Here is a 17,478-nt window from a genome sequence, read left to right as displayed (position 1 = left end):
AGCACAGTGGTTACGGCATTAGCCACATGCACCTAGGTTGGTGGGTTTGAACCCAGGTGGGCCCTACTAAACAACAATGACAACTGCAACAAAAAATAGCCAGGTATTGTGGCGGGCACCTATAGTCCCAGCTACTCGTGGGAGGCTGAGCCAAGAGAATCACTTAAGCCCAAGAGTTTGAGGTTGCTGTGAGCTATGACACCACAGCACTCTACCAAGGGCAACATCGTGAGCTACTCTGTCTTAAAAAAAAAAGGAGTAAGATTCTGATGCATGCTATACAACATAGATGAGCCTTGAAGACGTTATGCTAGTAAAATCAGTCACAAAAAGCAAATACTGTATGATTCCACTTGTATGAAGTACTTGGCATAGTCAAATTCATAGACACAGAGGAAAGCAGAAGGGTAGTTACCAGGGACTAGGGTGGAAGAAGTGGAGACTTATTTCATAAGTATAAAGTTTCACTTTTGCAAGATGAAAGTTTTGGAGATGGATTGAATAATGATGTGGATCTACTTAACACTAGTGAACTATATACTTAAAAATGGTTCCAATGGTACATTTTTAGGTGGTATTTACTATAATTCAAATGTCTTTAATTAAAGAAAGACAGTTTGGATACATGTAAGTTTATTCATGGCAGGTCTGTTTATAACAGCAAAAATTTAGGAACAACTTACACGTCTATCAGTTGAGGGCTAGTTGAACAAATTATGATACGTTTATAGAATGGTCTACTATGCAGCTGTAAAAATAACGAATGAAAAACCTGTCCATGTACTGATATGGAAAAATTGCCACTTTATAATGTTAAGGTGGAAAAAAAAACATAACTGCAGAATAGTATATTGCATAGAGGGACGCTATCAGTGTCTAAAACAGTGATTTTCAACCACTGTGCTGTGAAACACTGGTGTGCCATGAGAGGAGCTTAGGTGTGCTGCAAAAATTTTTAAAGATCACTAATTAAATTATTTCCAAAAGGCCTTCAAAGCACAATAAGTATGTTCTATTTTTACTCTTTTTTAAATCAACATAATTTAAGTGTACAGTGGAAATTTAACTACAGTTTCAAGTGGGCCATGAGATTAAAAAAAAGGATGAAAAACACTGGTCTAGAAAGGGCACGGGAATGGAATGAGAGTATAATGTATTTGTGTTTCCTTCTACATACATACAGAAACTCTGGAAGGAACAGAAGAAATTTATAATCATGGATACATAAGGCCAGCATAGTGTGGTAACCAGGCAAGTAGGAACAGGAGTGGGTGGGAAATTTTGACTGTAAAACCCTTACTAGTTGTATTTTTAAATTTTTGGACCATGTGAATAGATCATGTTTTCAAAATTTTAATAAATAATTTGAATTGTAAAAACACATTTTTTTCGTTAGAGCAAAAATACTGACATATCTCAACCAAAACTGGGATGTTTTACTGAGTGTGACGATGCAAGGTTTCCCCAGTTTGTGGTCAGTTCACGTTTGTTCAGCTGCGCAAGGCTGACAGCCGACAGGGAGGGCTTCGCAACCATCTCAGTCCAACAAACCAGAGTCCACACAGCTACCTTATCAACAACCTTCAAGTCACAGCCTGCCTTCAGCAGGGTGTCCACCAGTTCCACGTTTCTAAGATCAGCAGCTATGTGCAGAGGGGTTTGCCGTCTCTGCCATGAGAAATTTAAAAAATAATTGAAGCACATTAATGAGGGAGAAGAAAAAAACTTGAACAGCAAAATGACAAAACAAAGTAGAGATGTCCTATACCAGGCTTATAGGAAAGTGGATAAGGTTGTACATATTTAAACAGATGGGGGAAAGACATTGCAGTATTATTTACAATAGTGAAAAAGTAGAAAGAAGTTTCATGTTTAAAAAGAGATTTGTTCTATAAATTTTGGTACATTTCTATATTGAAATAGTAGGCAACTGGCTCAATGCCTGTAGCTCAGCGGCTAGGGCGCCAGCCACATACACCGGAGCTGGCAGGTTTGAATCCAGCCTGGGCCTGCCAAACAATGACAACTACAACCAAAAAATAGCTGAGCCTTGTGGTGGGCTCCTGTAGTCCCAGCTACTTGGGAGGCTGAGGCAAGAGAATTGCTTAAGCCCAAGATTTGGGGGTTGCTGTGAGCTATGACGCCACAGCACTCCACCCAGGGTGACAGCTTAGGACTCTGTCTCAAAAAAAAGCAAAGAAATAGTAGGCAACCACTCAAAATAATTTTTTGAAAATGATTTCAATATGAGGTACCTAGAGTAGTCAAATTCACACCCATAATCCCAGCACTTTGGGAGGCTGAAGCAGGAAGATCACTTGAGACTAGGAGTTTGAGTTTGAAATGAGCTATGATGACACCACTGCATTTTAGCCTGGGCAACAGAGTGAGACTGTCATTAAAATAGAGAGAAAGTAGAAAGGTAGTTACCACAGCCTGAGGGAGAGGAGAAGGAGGAGTTATTGATTAAGGGTATGGAGTTTCAGTTTAGGAAGATGAAAAAATGTCTGGAGGGGGATGGTGGTAATGGTTATCCAACAGTGTGAATATAAGAATTCATGACACCAATCCGTATGGTTAAAATGGTAGGTTTTATTATATTTTGCTATAATGAGATTATTTTTTAAAATTAAAACATGTTTATAACATTAAAAACCTTAGGAAACAACAACATGATATTTAGTGAGCTCGATTTAATTTAAAAAGACATATAAAGAATGAAGGAAAGACAGAACATCAGTAATGTTCATGGTGTCTAGATGGAGGGATTAAACAGGGGGCCAGCTCATTGTCCCTCAGACCATTGGAGGGCCAGACTGTGGGCTCCAGGATGAGTCGAAGTCGGCTGCTAAGCAGGACAGGCACCAGCGGCAAAAACACCTGGTGGGCCGGATAAATGTCCTAGGCAGGCTGCATGTGGCCCGCGGGCCGTAGTTTGAGGACGCCTGGATTAGAGTTTATTTTTATTGCCTTCTTGATGCTTTCCTGTTTTCAGTGTTTTCTACATTATAATGTACAAAGGACTTCAAGACTTTAATTTCTCTTTTGGAGTAATCATTTTCCCATCAAGAGGATGACAGTATTTCAAAAGAAATATGTGAAATCACAAGAAAATCACCCACATTAACCTCCTACCAAAAGAAATGCTGATGTGAAGAGGGCAGAAAGGAACCTTAGATATAATCTAGCCCAACCCCTAACCAGAAGGGAAAGCAACTTCCCAGGGTCACATAGGCAGCTGGACAAGGGCATGTTGCCCAGGATTCTTCCTACTAGGGCCAACCTGCTTGGGGGCATCCGTGTGATTATTGCAAAAAAAGCATTTGGGTTTTTTTTTTTTTTTCTTTTTGAGACAGATTCTTACTGTATTGCCCTCAGTAGAGTGCCTGGCATCCCAGCCCACAGCAACCTCAAACTCTTGGGCTTAAGCAATCCTCTTGCTTCAGCCTTCTGAGTAGCTGGGGCTACAGGCACCCGCCACAATGCCAGGCTAGTTTTTCATTTTTTAATTGAGGTGGGGGTCTTGCTCTTGCTCAGGCCAGTCTCCAACTCCTAAGTTCAAACAATCCATCTGCCTCAGCCTCCCAGAGTGCCAAGATTACAGGTGTGAGCCATCATGCTCAGCCCCTAAAAGCATTTATCATGCACCCTCCTTTTTCTGGCAGCATGCCCTCTGGAAGCACAGCACCCAAGATGTCATACTGACACTAACAACCTGTCAAAAGTCTCTGCCACTGTGGAACAGAGACACAGGCGTAATGCAACAAGGGCCAGCACCCCCCATTTGCAATCCCGCTACTAGGCCAGAAAGCAGGAGATGCAGACACAGTAGCAAGAGTCTCTTTCTTTGCTGAGGACCACAGACACATTTAAGGTTTTTTAGATTATTTATATTTTCTTATTTTGAATAAATATTTTATGTTTACAATATGATATTTTAATTTTGTGTGTATATTCTTGCCCTGGCAAAGAAAATGAATGAATGATAAAGTCTATTTCTGTAAAGGGGTAGCAAGCCTAAAACACACATCTGGCCACATCCATTGACTCCAAACTCACATGTGAGCACAAGGCTCTGTGGATTTAGCAAAGATTTAGACCAATAGGAAAGATTTGGGGCATTAACATAATGAATACATAAGTATATGTAACAATAAGATGTTCCCCTCTCCCATAAAAACCTTTTGGGATGGTAAAAGCAGGAAGGGGGCACAGACTTCCTTGGCCAGGAGGGAACAGAAGTGCATATAAGTCTTTATTCAGCTCAGAGCAAAAATTAACTCAGAGGCTGGAGTTAGGGGAGACGGCAGAGATCTGAGTCAATGCTCTGGTCTCACTGAGGAAGCTGAGGGCCACACAGTGGGTTAGGGCAGGTGTGCCAACTGCCCCGTGATGTCTCCCTACCCTGGAGGGGCACCACTGAGGCTTTTTTCACGAAGAGGCATCCATTAGGTCTCATCTGGCCTCAGGACCCTGGAAGGGCTCCTCTTCCCCGTCCCCATGGTCCCCTGGAAGAGGGCAGCTCAGCCCCAGAAAGCAGGCCGGTTCACACAGTGCCCGCCCTCAGCACTCCCCTCTCCAGCCCCTGACGGATGGATTGCCTTTATGGGCATTGGGTTCTGTTCCAGTTGATTAAACTTGGCAGCAGCATTTTTTTTTTAATTCCAAGAGGTCTCTTTTGCCTTTGGGCAAAGGGAAGACACATTTACTGGCTCTAATACAGAAACAAAGCTTCCTTCTTGTGGGGAAGGGATCCCTGCCAACTATAACATTTCACACCGGGGAGTGGCTTTTGATTAAAGAGCCTGTGGCAATTTACCTCTGAGCTACTGTTTATCAAACTGCTGGCTGGGCCTCCTAAATGAGGATTTAATCATGCACTGGCTGAACCCCAGTTGCCTTCTGAGAAAAAAAACAAACTGTGTGTGTGGGCATGGGGGTGGGGTGAGAGTTACAGAAGAAGAGATGAAAAGAATGACCGTGTCTCCCCACCCCCTAAATTTAGGGTACCTTGAACTTGATCAAAACTCCCCAGAAACACACACTATGTTGAAACATAAAATCGACTCTGCAGGTTCTGGTTTGCTAGGCTTATCTGATTTAAGATGCCAGTATCATGCTGGGCACTTAATAAACTGTTTACGACTGTGATATGGTTGTTGATAACAGCTAAATGAAGGGGGGACTCCGTAGGCTGCAGAGAGAAAGGAAAGTTTCAAATCCAAAAGATTCTGGCTTATCATTCAAATTGAAAAGCAACTCATTTCAGCAGATATTTCCTGATGCTCTCGCAAACAAATTGCCCATCACAGTGTGCTCAGCCTTGCCATTCCCAGGTTGAAAAGCACACCAGCTCCCCAGCAATCAGCTCTCCCCCTTCATGCCTTCTGGAACTATATCCTGAGCACCTGCTGTTGGCCAAGCCCTTTCCAGAACGCCAAGGATTTAGTGGTTAACAAAGTTCATTCTCAGGAACCTTCCAGTCTAGTGAGGTAAGCAAATAGTTTTTCTAAAGGCACACAATACAGGGTGAAAATTGTGATAAGTCTTTTGGAGGAAAAGTAGAGAGCAAGGGAGTAGGGGGAGAGGTCAGAAAAGACTTGCCTCAAGAACTGACATTTGAGCTCATATGTGAAGAATTTAAAAAATATTAAACAGGCTAAACTGCAGGACTTCTCTGACAGAGCCGCTGAAGAGCTAAAAGACAGTGGGAGTAGCCAGAAGGGGGAAACAGTTGAACACTCAGCGTTTCCTGAACTGATTTGCTCTGGAGCTCTCACTCTTAAAATGTCTTATGGGATTGATGTCCCCCTTACTCAGGCGCAATGTCTCATACTCAGCCCTCCCACCTACACAAAGTCCTGCTCGGTCCTTTCTTGGCTAAACTACCTGTCTTCTCTGCCAACCCTACTTGGAGCCCCTTGCAAACATCGTCACCATGACCTTCCCCGGACATACTCAGCCTCCAGACTCCTTGCTCCCTCATTTCCCTCCAGCTGCCACTGGCCCTGGGGGCAAGACACAAAGAGAGACAGGCTTCCAGCAGTGGAGAAGGCAGCGAGGTGGGGAAGCTCCAGTAGAAGGGATCAAGATAGGAGAGAGGGGTGAGAGGTGCCGGGGCAGAGAAGGGAGGGGAGTGATGGGGAGGCATACAGGTGTGAGGGAGGAGGATACTACAGGCAGAACAGGAGTGGAACTGAGAGCAGAACGAGTGGAGAGGGATGACAGGTGTGCATGCAATGGGCCATTAAGCTGCATGCAGGGTCACTTAAGTGAAACAGGGGATATGGCTGGTACACTGAAGGTAAGTACCTTCACCTCCTTCTCATTGTGGTGCTTTCTGTATCTCCCCAGCAGTTACACTCTGTCTTGAACACTGGGCTAACAGCGTTTCAGGAACTGTATCATTCTCCATAACCCTAGGAGTTTGACCTTATATTCCCCACTCATACATGAGGCACAGAGAGGATCAGTAACTTCCAAAAGGCCACGGAGCAAAGAAGTGTCAGAGACAGGACTGGAACCCAGACTCCTCGTCAGAAGACAGGGCTAGATTGATGGCAGGGAGATGCAGCGAGTTGACAAGAGTATGCCGGCACTTGGAGGGAGCAAAGGGAGGGGACAGGAAAAGCGATGCAAAATTGGGACTATCTAAGAAGCAACAGAGGTCCTGGGGTGTGTGTGTGAGCGGATGGTCTCTTCTGCTCAGGAATGACCTCCCTGAGGCCCTGAGCATCCCTCATCTCCAAGAAGTGGGCCATGTCCTCGCCGGGGCCCAGCTCCTGAGAAAAAGGAAGTGTCCTTGGACTGAACCAGGTGAAGTTCAGAGTCAATTCCCCCAATGCCATGCTCCAAAATCTATCAGACATGGTTCAAATCACATCCCCTCTCTTGAGTTAACATAATAAATACTAAGGGCTCAGCCAGATCAGAGGAAATAATGTTCTCACAGGAGAAAAGAAAATAGAGTGGAAAACAGAGGAAAGTTTCTCATGTAATTCCAGCACAGAAGGCCTTTGTTAAACCCGCAAACTTTAGAAAACCTAAGTCAGTCTAAAGGATTGACTTCCAAAAGAAAAACAAGACCCCTCAGTGAAGGGGAAAAGTTATCACTCTTCTTCCTATTTACAGCAGCTTCATCACTGTCCCAGACTGATAAAATTAATACAAGAGTAATGGAATTTCTAGACATACAAAAAAGGTTCACTGCAGCAAATACAAACATTTAAAGCACAAAGATTACATTTTATTCAGGAACTACAATGACTTTCTGACATTCATCTTCGATTTTATTTCTAAAAGAAGTGAGTCGGCCTTTCCAGAAAGAATTCCTCCCTGTGAAACACCTCATCCCTGACAAGGGCCATCTCCCTGGTATAGCCACCTTTGGTGCCAGGACCAAAGCCCCCACCATCGGAGTAGACTCACTTCCACTTTCTGGTGCAGATCCACGCTCTTGCTGAGCGGAAAGTTGACAAGGGATGCATGGCCGTTCCGGGTTGCCATCTGCAAACCACTGATACTGAGCTGGAAGAGGTGGGGAGGGAGTCCCATTAGAATCCTGCTTTCTGGTGTTTGTCACATGGTAATCGATTCATACAACTAAACAGTACAACTACAGTCATTTGACACATAACAATGGATTTTGGTCAGCACCAGGCCATATATACAACCCTGATCCCATAAGACTGTAATGGAGCCAAAAAATTCCTACGATACAAGTATTTACCACTGTGTTACTATTCCCTTACATCATTCACTGCAGTAACATGCTGTACAGGAACCCTGTGGTGTCCACATAACGACTAAATTCCCTAACAACACATTTTTCAGAACATTTTATTGTAAAATGATGCATGACTGTCTTTAAAAAAGAAAATCCAATGTGTTTCTAATTATTTGGGGGGAGCTGTTATTTCTAAGTGTGTCCCATAAAAGCATCAGAGTCCTAGAGAACTTATGTGCAACGGACTGAATATTCGTGCCCTCTCCCCCAATAATTCATGTGCTGAAACGCTAATCCCAATGAGATGATATTAGGAAGTGGGGCCTTTGGGAGGTAATTAGGTCATGAGAGTAGAGCCCTTATGAACAGATTCGTGCCTTTATAAAAAAGACACCAGTGCTAGCTAGTTCTTTCTGCCTTGTGAGGACACAGCAAGAAGACAGCTGACTGTAAACCAGGAAACCAGCCCCCCTCTCCCTCCCAGAACCTGCCTGTTAGCACCCTGATCTCAGACCTCCAGATTCCAGGACTGTGAGAAATGAATGTTTGTTCTTTAAGCCACTCAGTTTTACAGCATTTTTTATTTTTATTTTTATTTTTTTTAACTTTAAACAAATTTTTATTACACAAAGGTTGTCACATAATTGGATCAGCATTTTTTAAAATAGCAGCTAAGACACTATATCTCAGGCAAATACGATTTAAATCTGTTTCCCTTCTGGAAGTACAAAGTGAACTCTAGAACCAAGTCTTTTCTCTGTACACCCAGTAAACCCTCTCTTTGAGCCTAAATAGGTGACTTGATAGTGGCCCCAGGAAATGCCTCAGCAGGGTCCGGGGCCCTGTTAGCTTTTCTTCCCAACCCTCCCCATCCCTGGGCTAAGTAGGGTCTCAAAGAGAAACAGGATTCCTACCCGGGGGGAGTGTTCCCCGTGGTCATCCCCTCAACCCCCACCCCCAGCTCCTTCAGCACCTCTTATTCCCTGAGCACAAGCAAGGTGGCACACTGCTTAATGGCACAGCCTGCCCTCTTTCTAAAAGCCCAGCGCAGTGCCTTGAAGTAACACAGGGCCAGTGAATTAGTGGTTGACTGAGTAATTGTGAGATTGCTACAAAGTACTTTCAGGTCTCCCAAACAAGGATGTTGTCTTCAATCCTCTTCCCCAAATGGCTACATACATCAGTGTTTCCTGCCCCACATGCCCTTTAGCAGTATGACCTTGCCACTCCCCCATCAGGGTGGGACTTACTCTCTACTCCTTTGAATCTGAGTGTGTCTGGTAACTGCTTCAGCCAATAGAATGGGGCAGAAGTGGCAGTGTGCCTTCTTCAAGGGGGTTTCCAACTGGCCTGAGAGCTGCAGCTCTCTGCATCTTACAATGCTTGCTCTTGCAGTACTTTGTCTTAGAACCCAGCTTCCAGCCTATAGGAAGGCTGGAGAACCCTGAGAGGCCACAAATTGGTGCTGAGCACCCAGCTGACAGCTGCCATCAAGTGCCAGGCATGTGAGTGAGCCATCAAATGGCCAAGATCTTGTCCAACATCTGGCTATAATCACATAACAGACCCAAAGTAAGAACCTCTTAGCTGAGTTCAGTCGACACACAGAGCCATAAAAGATAATACCAAATTGTTTTAAGCCACTGAACTTCGGGTAGGTTTGTTGCAAAGCAACAGATAACTGGAACAGAGACTAACAGGAATGATAACTCCGAGCAACTGAAATCGAGCTTGAGCTGATGCTAAGTGCCTCTCTGACCTTGGAGAGTGGCCTGTCAAATAGAGGCCTCTTTGTCTGTAAAAATAGCATAAGCATCTATATTAGTTTTCTATTGCTGCTGTAACAAATTGCCACAAACTTCATGGCTTGATACAAATGTATCATCTTACAGTTCTGGAGGACAGAACTGGGCAGCTGACTGGGCTAAAAAATTAAAATGTTCACAGCCTGGGTTCCTTCCTGGAGGCCTGTGGGGGAATCCGCTTCCTTGCTGTTCCCATTTTTAGATGCCTCCTGTGTCCTTTGACTCACGTCTTCCTTTCTCTGTCATTAAAGCCAGAAACAGCTGAGTCCTCCTCACACTGCATTGGCTGACCTCCTCTTCTGCGATAAAGAAGAAGCGTAATCTTGTGATTACGTCAGGCCCACCTAATAACCCAGGAAAATCTCATCAAGGATCCGCTGATTAGCAACTTGAATTCCATCTGCAATTTAAATTCCCCTTGGCACTATAAAATATAATATATTCACAGGTTCCAGGAATTAGGATGGGAACATCCCCAGGGGTGGGAAGCATTCTTCTGCCTACTGAATCATCCTACCTCTTTTTCTCAAGCCATAGTAATTCTGGGAGTATAATTGAGTAGTAAATGTGTACAGTAATCATAACTATTATTTTATTCATTCCAGAAAAGATTACTGAGTACGTATGTTAGACGGTGGAGGATCATGTTGGTAAACAAAACTGCCATGGTCTCTCATATTACATTCCACTAGAGTTGGACAGTCAATGATCCATAGTTGGTAGATTGGTAGTTCAGTAAATCAGTAGATGTAAAATAAACCTATTTATTAGGTTCTAGATGATATTGGAAGAATAATACCAACTAGGTGTATGTACTACAGTGAGAAGTAAAATAGTATGACTGGATGGTTACTTCCCCATGGGTGATCAAGAAAGCTTTCTTGGGGTGGGTAGGGCAGCTCACACCTGTAATCCCTGTAAGTGCTTGAGGCCAGAAGTTAGAGACTAGCCTGGGCAACATAGTGAGACCTGATCTCTACAAAAAACTAAAAAAATAAAAGAAAATAAAAAGAAAGCGGGGTGTGGTGGCCTGCACCAGTAGTATCAGCTTCTCAGGAGGCTGATGTGGATGGGAGAATTGCTTGCGCCTAGGAATTTGAGGTTGCAGTGATCTATGATCAAGCCACTGTACTCCAAAGTAAGACAGAATAAGACCCTGTCTCAGGAAAAAAAAAAAAAAACCAAGGTGACATTTAAACTGAGATCAGAATGGTAGAATGCACCCTCTTTGAGAATACTGGAGCCCACCTAAAGCAGAAATAAATTTATGACAAACTCAACCAGAAATGTGGTAGGAGCAGGAGCTCTGGGGATCTGCAGCATTTACCCCTGAGGCACTACAGTGGGGTAGGGCCTATAGACATCTTAAGAGCCAAAAAAATCTTTGAAATTAAAAATAAAAATGTATTGGTTCCAAGATACTGAAAGAAAACCACAAAATTGAAGTGAATAAATATTTAATTGACATTCGTACTTCATTGATTATTAAATGTAACGTTCATAAAATATTCATTATATTTGTAAACAATTCATAGGTTACATTTTTTCACATCCCTCAAATTCCCAGTTATGTACACAAAGCTCTAAGAAATCAAGCATAAATTAGGTGAGTTTGTCACAGCCAAATAATTGTAAAAACAAAAACAGCCTTTTAGAGCAGCAAACAAAAATGTATTTAAAGGGGAATGTTGGAACACTTAAATATTTGATAAGACATGAGGTAGGACCTCTAGAAATCTGAGCTCTTAGGACCTAGGAAAGTCTCCATCAGACCCCAGGCCGTTAATAAGGCCCCGAAGGCAGTCAGCCACCCAGACTCTGGGAAGCCCCATCCAGCACAGGAGGAAGACTACCATCCACCACATTCATAATCTCACTGCAGTTTCCTCCTCAGAAGTGGCTCAACCTTTCTTTCCCGCTCTGTCCTTGCTGATGTGGGGGTAGAGAGGACAAAAGCCATCTGGTCAGCAGGTGAAGTATCTCCAAGATCAAACACAGAAATCAAACACACAGAAATCACACAGAAATCAAACACACCTACAGGTGTGAAGGCAAAACTAAGTATGCCACACCCCAGGATAACAGGTGTCCCTGGTCCCTGCCGTTGGCTTCCTGCTTCACAATGTTTGCCTCACCAGGGTCTGCACTGGGTTGGACAGAGCCGGGGGCTGCTGAGGTGATTGATTGGAACAGTATGAGAATGAACCTGGGAAAAAGTCTAGAAGAAGTAAAAGCTAAAAAATGGACCCAGGACAATTTCCTGGCTGCATAGAGCCTGTTCCCAAGGCAGCTGAGCCACTCACTGGCTGTAAGGATATGGTCAACAGAATGCCTGCAGTCTCAGTCGGGTGGGAGAGGGTCTGCTTGTGAAAATCATCACAAAGCAAAATCCCTGTGAGGGCAAAGGGATGAGTACAGAGTGAGGGAGGGTACAGGGTAATGGAGCGAGCCTAAGAGTCTTGCTAACTCGGGAGGCCTTTCCAGGAACTTGGGCGGGGGATACAGCCTGGGGACAGGGCAGCATCTGGGCAATGACTGACAGTGACACAGTTCTCCACGTTCTGAATATTTCATGGCTCCCATGAATTCTTACCTTTGTGTTTGCTTATATCGATAACCTTGCAACTTTAGTGGGAATCCACTCAGACCATCTTCATTTCCCACTTTCCCTCACGATCCCTGTCTCTCTCTCTATAAGACTAATCTTGTTATTATATTATTTGTTTATATCAAATTATTATATATTGTTTTGGCAATTCATGTTCCATGATGAAAACTGTCCATATTGCAATACATATTTTACTATCATTATAACTATAATGGCTATGTAATTTTCCAAGAACTAGACGCCCCAAACTTTTAATCCACCTTCTCCTACTATTCATTCCACTATATGCTGTATCTAATTCCTGGCTACTGGAGCTAACTTCGTCACATATATTCCATGCACGTAGCTAGCTTTTCCCCTCCTTTTACAGCAGCGGTTCTCAACCTGTGGGTCACAACCTACAAGAACTGTATTAAAGGGCCGTGGCGTGAGGAAGGTTGAGAACCACTGTTTTAGAGTATTCACTTAACTTTCCATGCCCGGGTGAAAAGAAAGTGAAAAGTTGCTTTTCAAAAGGGTTGTATGAATATGTATTGTCACCAGCAGAATATAGGGCATAAAACATTGCCAGTTTGAGACTTAATTTTCGATTCTCGTGTTTCATTTTGTGCCTTTTGAGAAGGAATTGTTTGCAATATTGTGCTTATATAAAGATCTCGTCGGCAATCAGAAAATAAACCAAGATGCAGGGCAGCATCTACTCTAGTGCTCTACCAGTTATGTGGTGTTGGGGTAGATGTGTGTGTGTGTGTGTGTGTGTGTCTCCAATCACGTTTTCCATGTGAATCCATGTAAAATTCCTGGAAGACTAAATAGAAAATTCCTGGAAGACTAAATAAACTATTAACAATGTTAGTTCTGCAGATGCCATTGAGATGTGGAGTCGGAATAAGACACAGTTTTATCATTTATCTTTTGGTACTTTTTAATTTTTTTTTTGTCTTGAGTTATTTTCATTATAATGAAAAATAGGGAAAGGAAGTAAACCATCTGAAAATAAGGCCATTACGGTGGAGTCAGACATGAGTTTGAAACTTTGCACCGCCATTAACTAGTTGTATGATATTGAACAAGTTCCTTGATTTGACCAAACTCTACTTCTCCGATCTAAAAAAAAAAAAGAAAAATGAAGAAAGTAATACAGACTCAAAAGTTTTCAAGGGTCTCAGTACCATGACTACATCCAAAAGTGTCCTGTCTATAGAGGAAATCACCATCCTGCTGTTTTCATGCTCCAGGCTGACCACTTGAGCTCTCAGACAATAAACTTTTTTTCCCACCATCCACTCTGTATACACCAGGCATGTACTAGTTGTTATGGAGGAAATGAAGTGGAATAAGGGTGGCTGAAACAAGTACTTGCTCCTTTGAATAATCTTTGATTATTCCTTCCTCAAATGAGTCAAAAGAATGGTAATACCGTAGATGAGGCATTAATTAGGGAATATCAGATTTAAACCATTACTTCTTATGAAAAGCAAAATGTATTATAAATATTAGTTCAAGAAAGTCCCAGTGAGTAGACTGATACAGAACCAGAGTCCCCAGGAACATCTGAGCTCCCCGTGTAAGCATGGCCGGAGCACTTACTTTATTTGGAATGTTGATATCACTTCCCGCTGCCAGTAGCACTTTGCTGCATTCTTCATGGCCTCCTTTACCAGCCAGAAAGAATGGCATTTCTCCATTCTAACAAAAGGGAAAGGAATTTAAATTAATTGTCCCTTTTCAAGGAATGAAATTATGTGACAGCGGAGTTTTCTCTATACCTTTTGTGCATTACTCTTAATAAGGGATAAGGAATAGCATTTTGTCTTCCAAACAGTGTTGCATGAAAAAAATACATTAAAAAATGGATAGCATTTATTGAGCAACTATGTGTCAGTGATACGGCCAAGACGATGCCTGGGAACAGTTAAATCACATAAACCCCAAAGGTCAGAGTTAATATTATCCTCATTTGTACAGATAAGAAAACTAAACCTCGGCTGAAAAGTGGCAAAGCTAGGATGTAAGTCTGGCTATTTGGCTCCAAAGCCCACACTCCTAACTACTCTACCCTGGTACCTCCTTCAGACTTTCCATCTGTCATTCATACTCTTAACATTCATTAACTAATATCAAGCAAGCATGTATTCAATTCATGTGTGTCAGGACAGGAATATACATAGAACGCGGACACTGTCCAGGAGAAAGTAACAGCCTGCTAAGGGAATGATAATGCTGCATAAAACATAAAATATTAGAAGTACACCTGTAAAAAGTACCACTTTATTCTTTACAATGGATTTTAAATGCTGCATGTCATTTTTAAAAAGTAATACTAATTTTTTACAAAGTAATCTCAATACTTCTCCTGAAACTCAGGATTAATACTAGAAGGATAAAACAAGAGTTTAATTCAGGCCAAAACTTAGAGGAAAAAGAAGAAACTGGTCCCACACAATAGCTGCCTGGATATTTCCTGTTCCTCATGCTGACTCTTCCCTAAAAATGCTTCCTTCCTTTCTTTACTGAAAAGAAATGCAGAATTCCTTCCCCATTTTCTAGCCATTTCCCCCTTTAGAAATTATTTTCTTAACAAGCACATTAGAGTAAGTTCAGAAGGTTTTACTTGTAGCTATTAAGTTATGAACAATCATGTTAACAGGAACACCAGAGCAGGGAAACCAGAGTTTCCATCCCAACAGGGTGCAAAAATTGTATCCCAAGTGCCAGGACAGCTACCTGCTTATAAAGGAATTTCTCCTTGTGATCTATCTTCTCATTTCTTCCAAGAAAAGAGATGCCAAAACATAAACCCCAGTGGGAAAATATTTGCAAAAAATGTGAAGGAGAGAATTCACATCTTTAATATGTCAAGAGCCTAATAAACATTTATATGTTTGACCCAACCATCTACCTCTAAGAATATGCCCAAAGGTGGCTCAGTGCCCATAGCAGTGTTTACAGTGCTGGCCACATGCACCAAGGCTGGCAGGTTCAAACCCAGCCTGGGGCCAGCTAAACAACAAGGACAACTGCAACAAAAAAATAGCTGGATGTTGTGTCAGGCGCCTGTAGCCCCAGCTACTTGGAGAGTGAGGCAAGAGAATGGCTTGAGCCTACGAGTTGGAGGTTGCTGTGAGCTGTGACGCCATGGCACTCTACCAAGGGTGACAAATGAGACTCTGTCTCAAAAAAAAAAAAAAAAAAAGAATATGCCCAAAGGAAATAGTGAGGAATTCAGACTAAGGTAATATAAAGAGGTTTGTATTATATTTGTATATTCTTATACAAGAATAGAAACAAACAAAATATCCGAGAGTTGAATAAGTTTTGGGCAGCTACTAAAAATGTACTGTAGGAATGTGCAAAACAACCCAAAGGGAACCAGAAGGAAAATACATCAGCTGTCTGGAAGATAATTCTTTGAGTAGGAAAGAAATATAAAACTGCTATTTATATTTATATTTTATCTCAAATTTTAAAAATTTATTTTTCTGGCACATGTTTTATAATATATTAATTCATTTAAAAGTGTATATAAGATGGGCACAGCTGTTCTTTACTGAAACGTGTTTGCTACCAAGAGTGTTTGGAGACCACTGCTCTGGAGCATAGACACACGGACCATGGCCACGCTACCTGCTCTGGCAAGAAGTATCAGCAAGTATACAAGAACTGCCTGTATCAGGAGGCAGAGGCAGCCCATGGCTGTCTGAATATTATGACACTTACTATCACTGTATATTTCATTTTGTGCAAATGAAACCTAATAAAACTTATCATAATCTACAATTAAAATCAGATTTTATGAATTCTGCCCAGTGTTCCCCAACTCCAAAACAGCTCTCTCTGCACACAGGGGTAAAGTTTGAAGAGAACAGGACAAGCATCCCAGCTGGATGCAGTGCCTCACACCTGTAATCCTAGCACTTTGGGAGGCCGGGGAAGGAATTGTTTATCACTATTATTGCATGGATTATTATATTATTATTACTTTGAGACACAGTCTCACTCTGATACCCTCAGTAGAGTGCTGGGGGCTCAGTGCCTGTGGCTTAAGTGGCTAAGCCACCAACCATATACACCTAAGGTGACGGGTTCGAATCCAGCCCGGGCCTGCCAAACAATGATGGCTGCAACCAAAAAATAGCCAGCGTTGTGGCGGGTGCTTGTGGTCCCAGCTATTTGGGAGGCAGAGGCAGGAGACTCGCTTGAGCCCAGGAGTTGGAGGTTCCTGTAAGCTGTGATGCCACAGCACTCTACCAAGGGGAATAGCTTGAGGCTCTGTCTCAAAAAAAAAAATAGAGTGCTGGGGTGGCAGAGCCCATAGCAACCTCAAACTCTTGGGCTCAAGTGATCCTCTTGCCTCAGCCTCTTTAGTAGCTGGGCCAATACGTGCACGGCAATGCCCAGCTATTTTTAGAGATTTGGTCTCCCTCTTGCTCAGATTGGTCTCCAACTCCTGAGCTCAAGCAATCAACCCACCTTGGCCTCCCAGAGTGCTGAAATTACAGGAATGAGCTACTGGGTGGGCCCTCAATACATTATTTTTTGCATGCTCTTAGGCTTCTAGAATAAGAATACATACTTTATTTAGCATAAAGTACATATTAAAAACTTTTTAATGAATGGGTCAATAAATGAAGTGGTGCAGGATACTCTGGAGAAAAAAGTAGAAATCTTTTAGCATCATATTTTACATTCTATGTCACTAACATCTTTGTTTTCTTCCCATTCTTTGTTTGTTTGACACAGTCTTACTCTGTCTTCCTGGGTAGAGTGCCCTGATGTCACAGTTCACAACAACCCAGGTGAAACTCCTGGGCCCAAGTGATCCTCTTGCCTCAGCCTCCTGTGTAACTGGGACTACAGACACCTGCCATGACACCTGCCTCGTTTTCTATGTTTTTTTTTTTTTTTTTTAGTAAGGGGGGGTCTTACTCTTGCTCAGGCTGGTCTCAAACACCTGGCCTCAAGTGGTCCACCCATCTGGGCCTCCCAGAGTGCTAGGATTATAGGTGTGAGCCACTGTGCCCGGCTTCCCATTCTTTTCTTTTCCTCCAGGCCTCCCCCATTTAAGCCCTGTGCCTGCCTGTAATGAACCATGTACCTCATTCATCTCATTTATTTCTTCCCACTGGGTTAGCAGCACCTGCACTGCAGGAGTGTGACCGTGCTGTGCAGCCAGGTGCAGGGAGGTGTTTCCCTCCTGCAACAGAGACACACTCAGGAAAGAACCGCCTGAGCTGAGAACATGCCCCTCTCTTACAAAGGCACTTCTGGAAGCTTTAATTTTGGTCCAGAGTATGGACCACATTATTTGTAGTGTTAAGTGACATTCATAAATTTTT

At 42.7% G+C, this 17,478-nt stretch overlaps 1 protein-coding gene across 1 annotated transcript in view; it reads right to left on the bottom strand.

The window, feature by feature from the left end:
* The window catches only part of ANKDD1B (ankyrin repeat and death domain containing 1B), a 60,934-nt gene that overhangs the window by 11,575 nt on the left and 31,881 nt on the right, over positions 1-17,478 (bottom strand). Inside the window, exons 8-11 of the mRNA XM_012802745.1 lie at positions 17,238-17,336; positions 7,429-7,527; positions 5,087-5,194; positions 1,570-1,668 (exon numbers count right to left, since the gene is read on the bottom strand). Coding sequence (XP_012658199.1) covers positions 1,570-1,668; positions 5,087-5,194; positions 7,429-7,527; positions 17,238-17,336 — 405 coding nt within the window. The remainder of the gene's footprint in view (positions 1-1,569; positions 1,669-5,086; positions 5,195-7,428; positions 7,528-17,237; positions 17,337-17,478) is intronic.

This window comes from Otolemur garnettii, unplaced genomic scaffold (genome assembly GCF_000181295.1).
Source record: "Otolemur garnettii isolate 467f Iridium unplaced genomic scaffold, OtoGar3 scaffold00017, whole genome shotgun sequence".
NCBI lineage: Eukaryota > Metazoa > Chordata > Mammalia > Primates > Galagidae > Otolemur > Otolemur garnettii.
The sequence above is the reverse complement of the archived record's forward strand: the minus strand, read 5'-3'. Positions and strand labels throughout refer to the sequence as shown.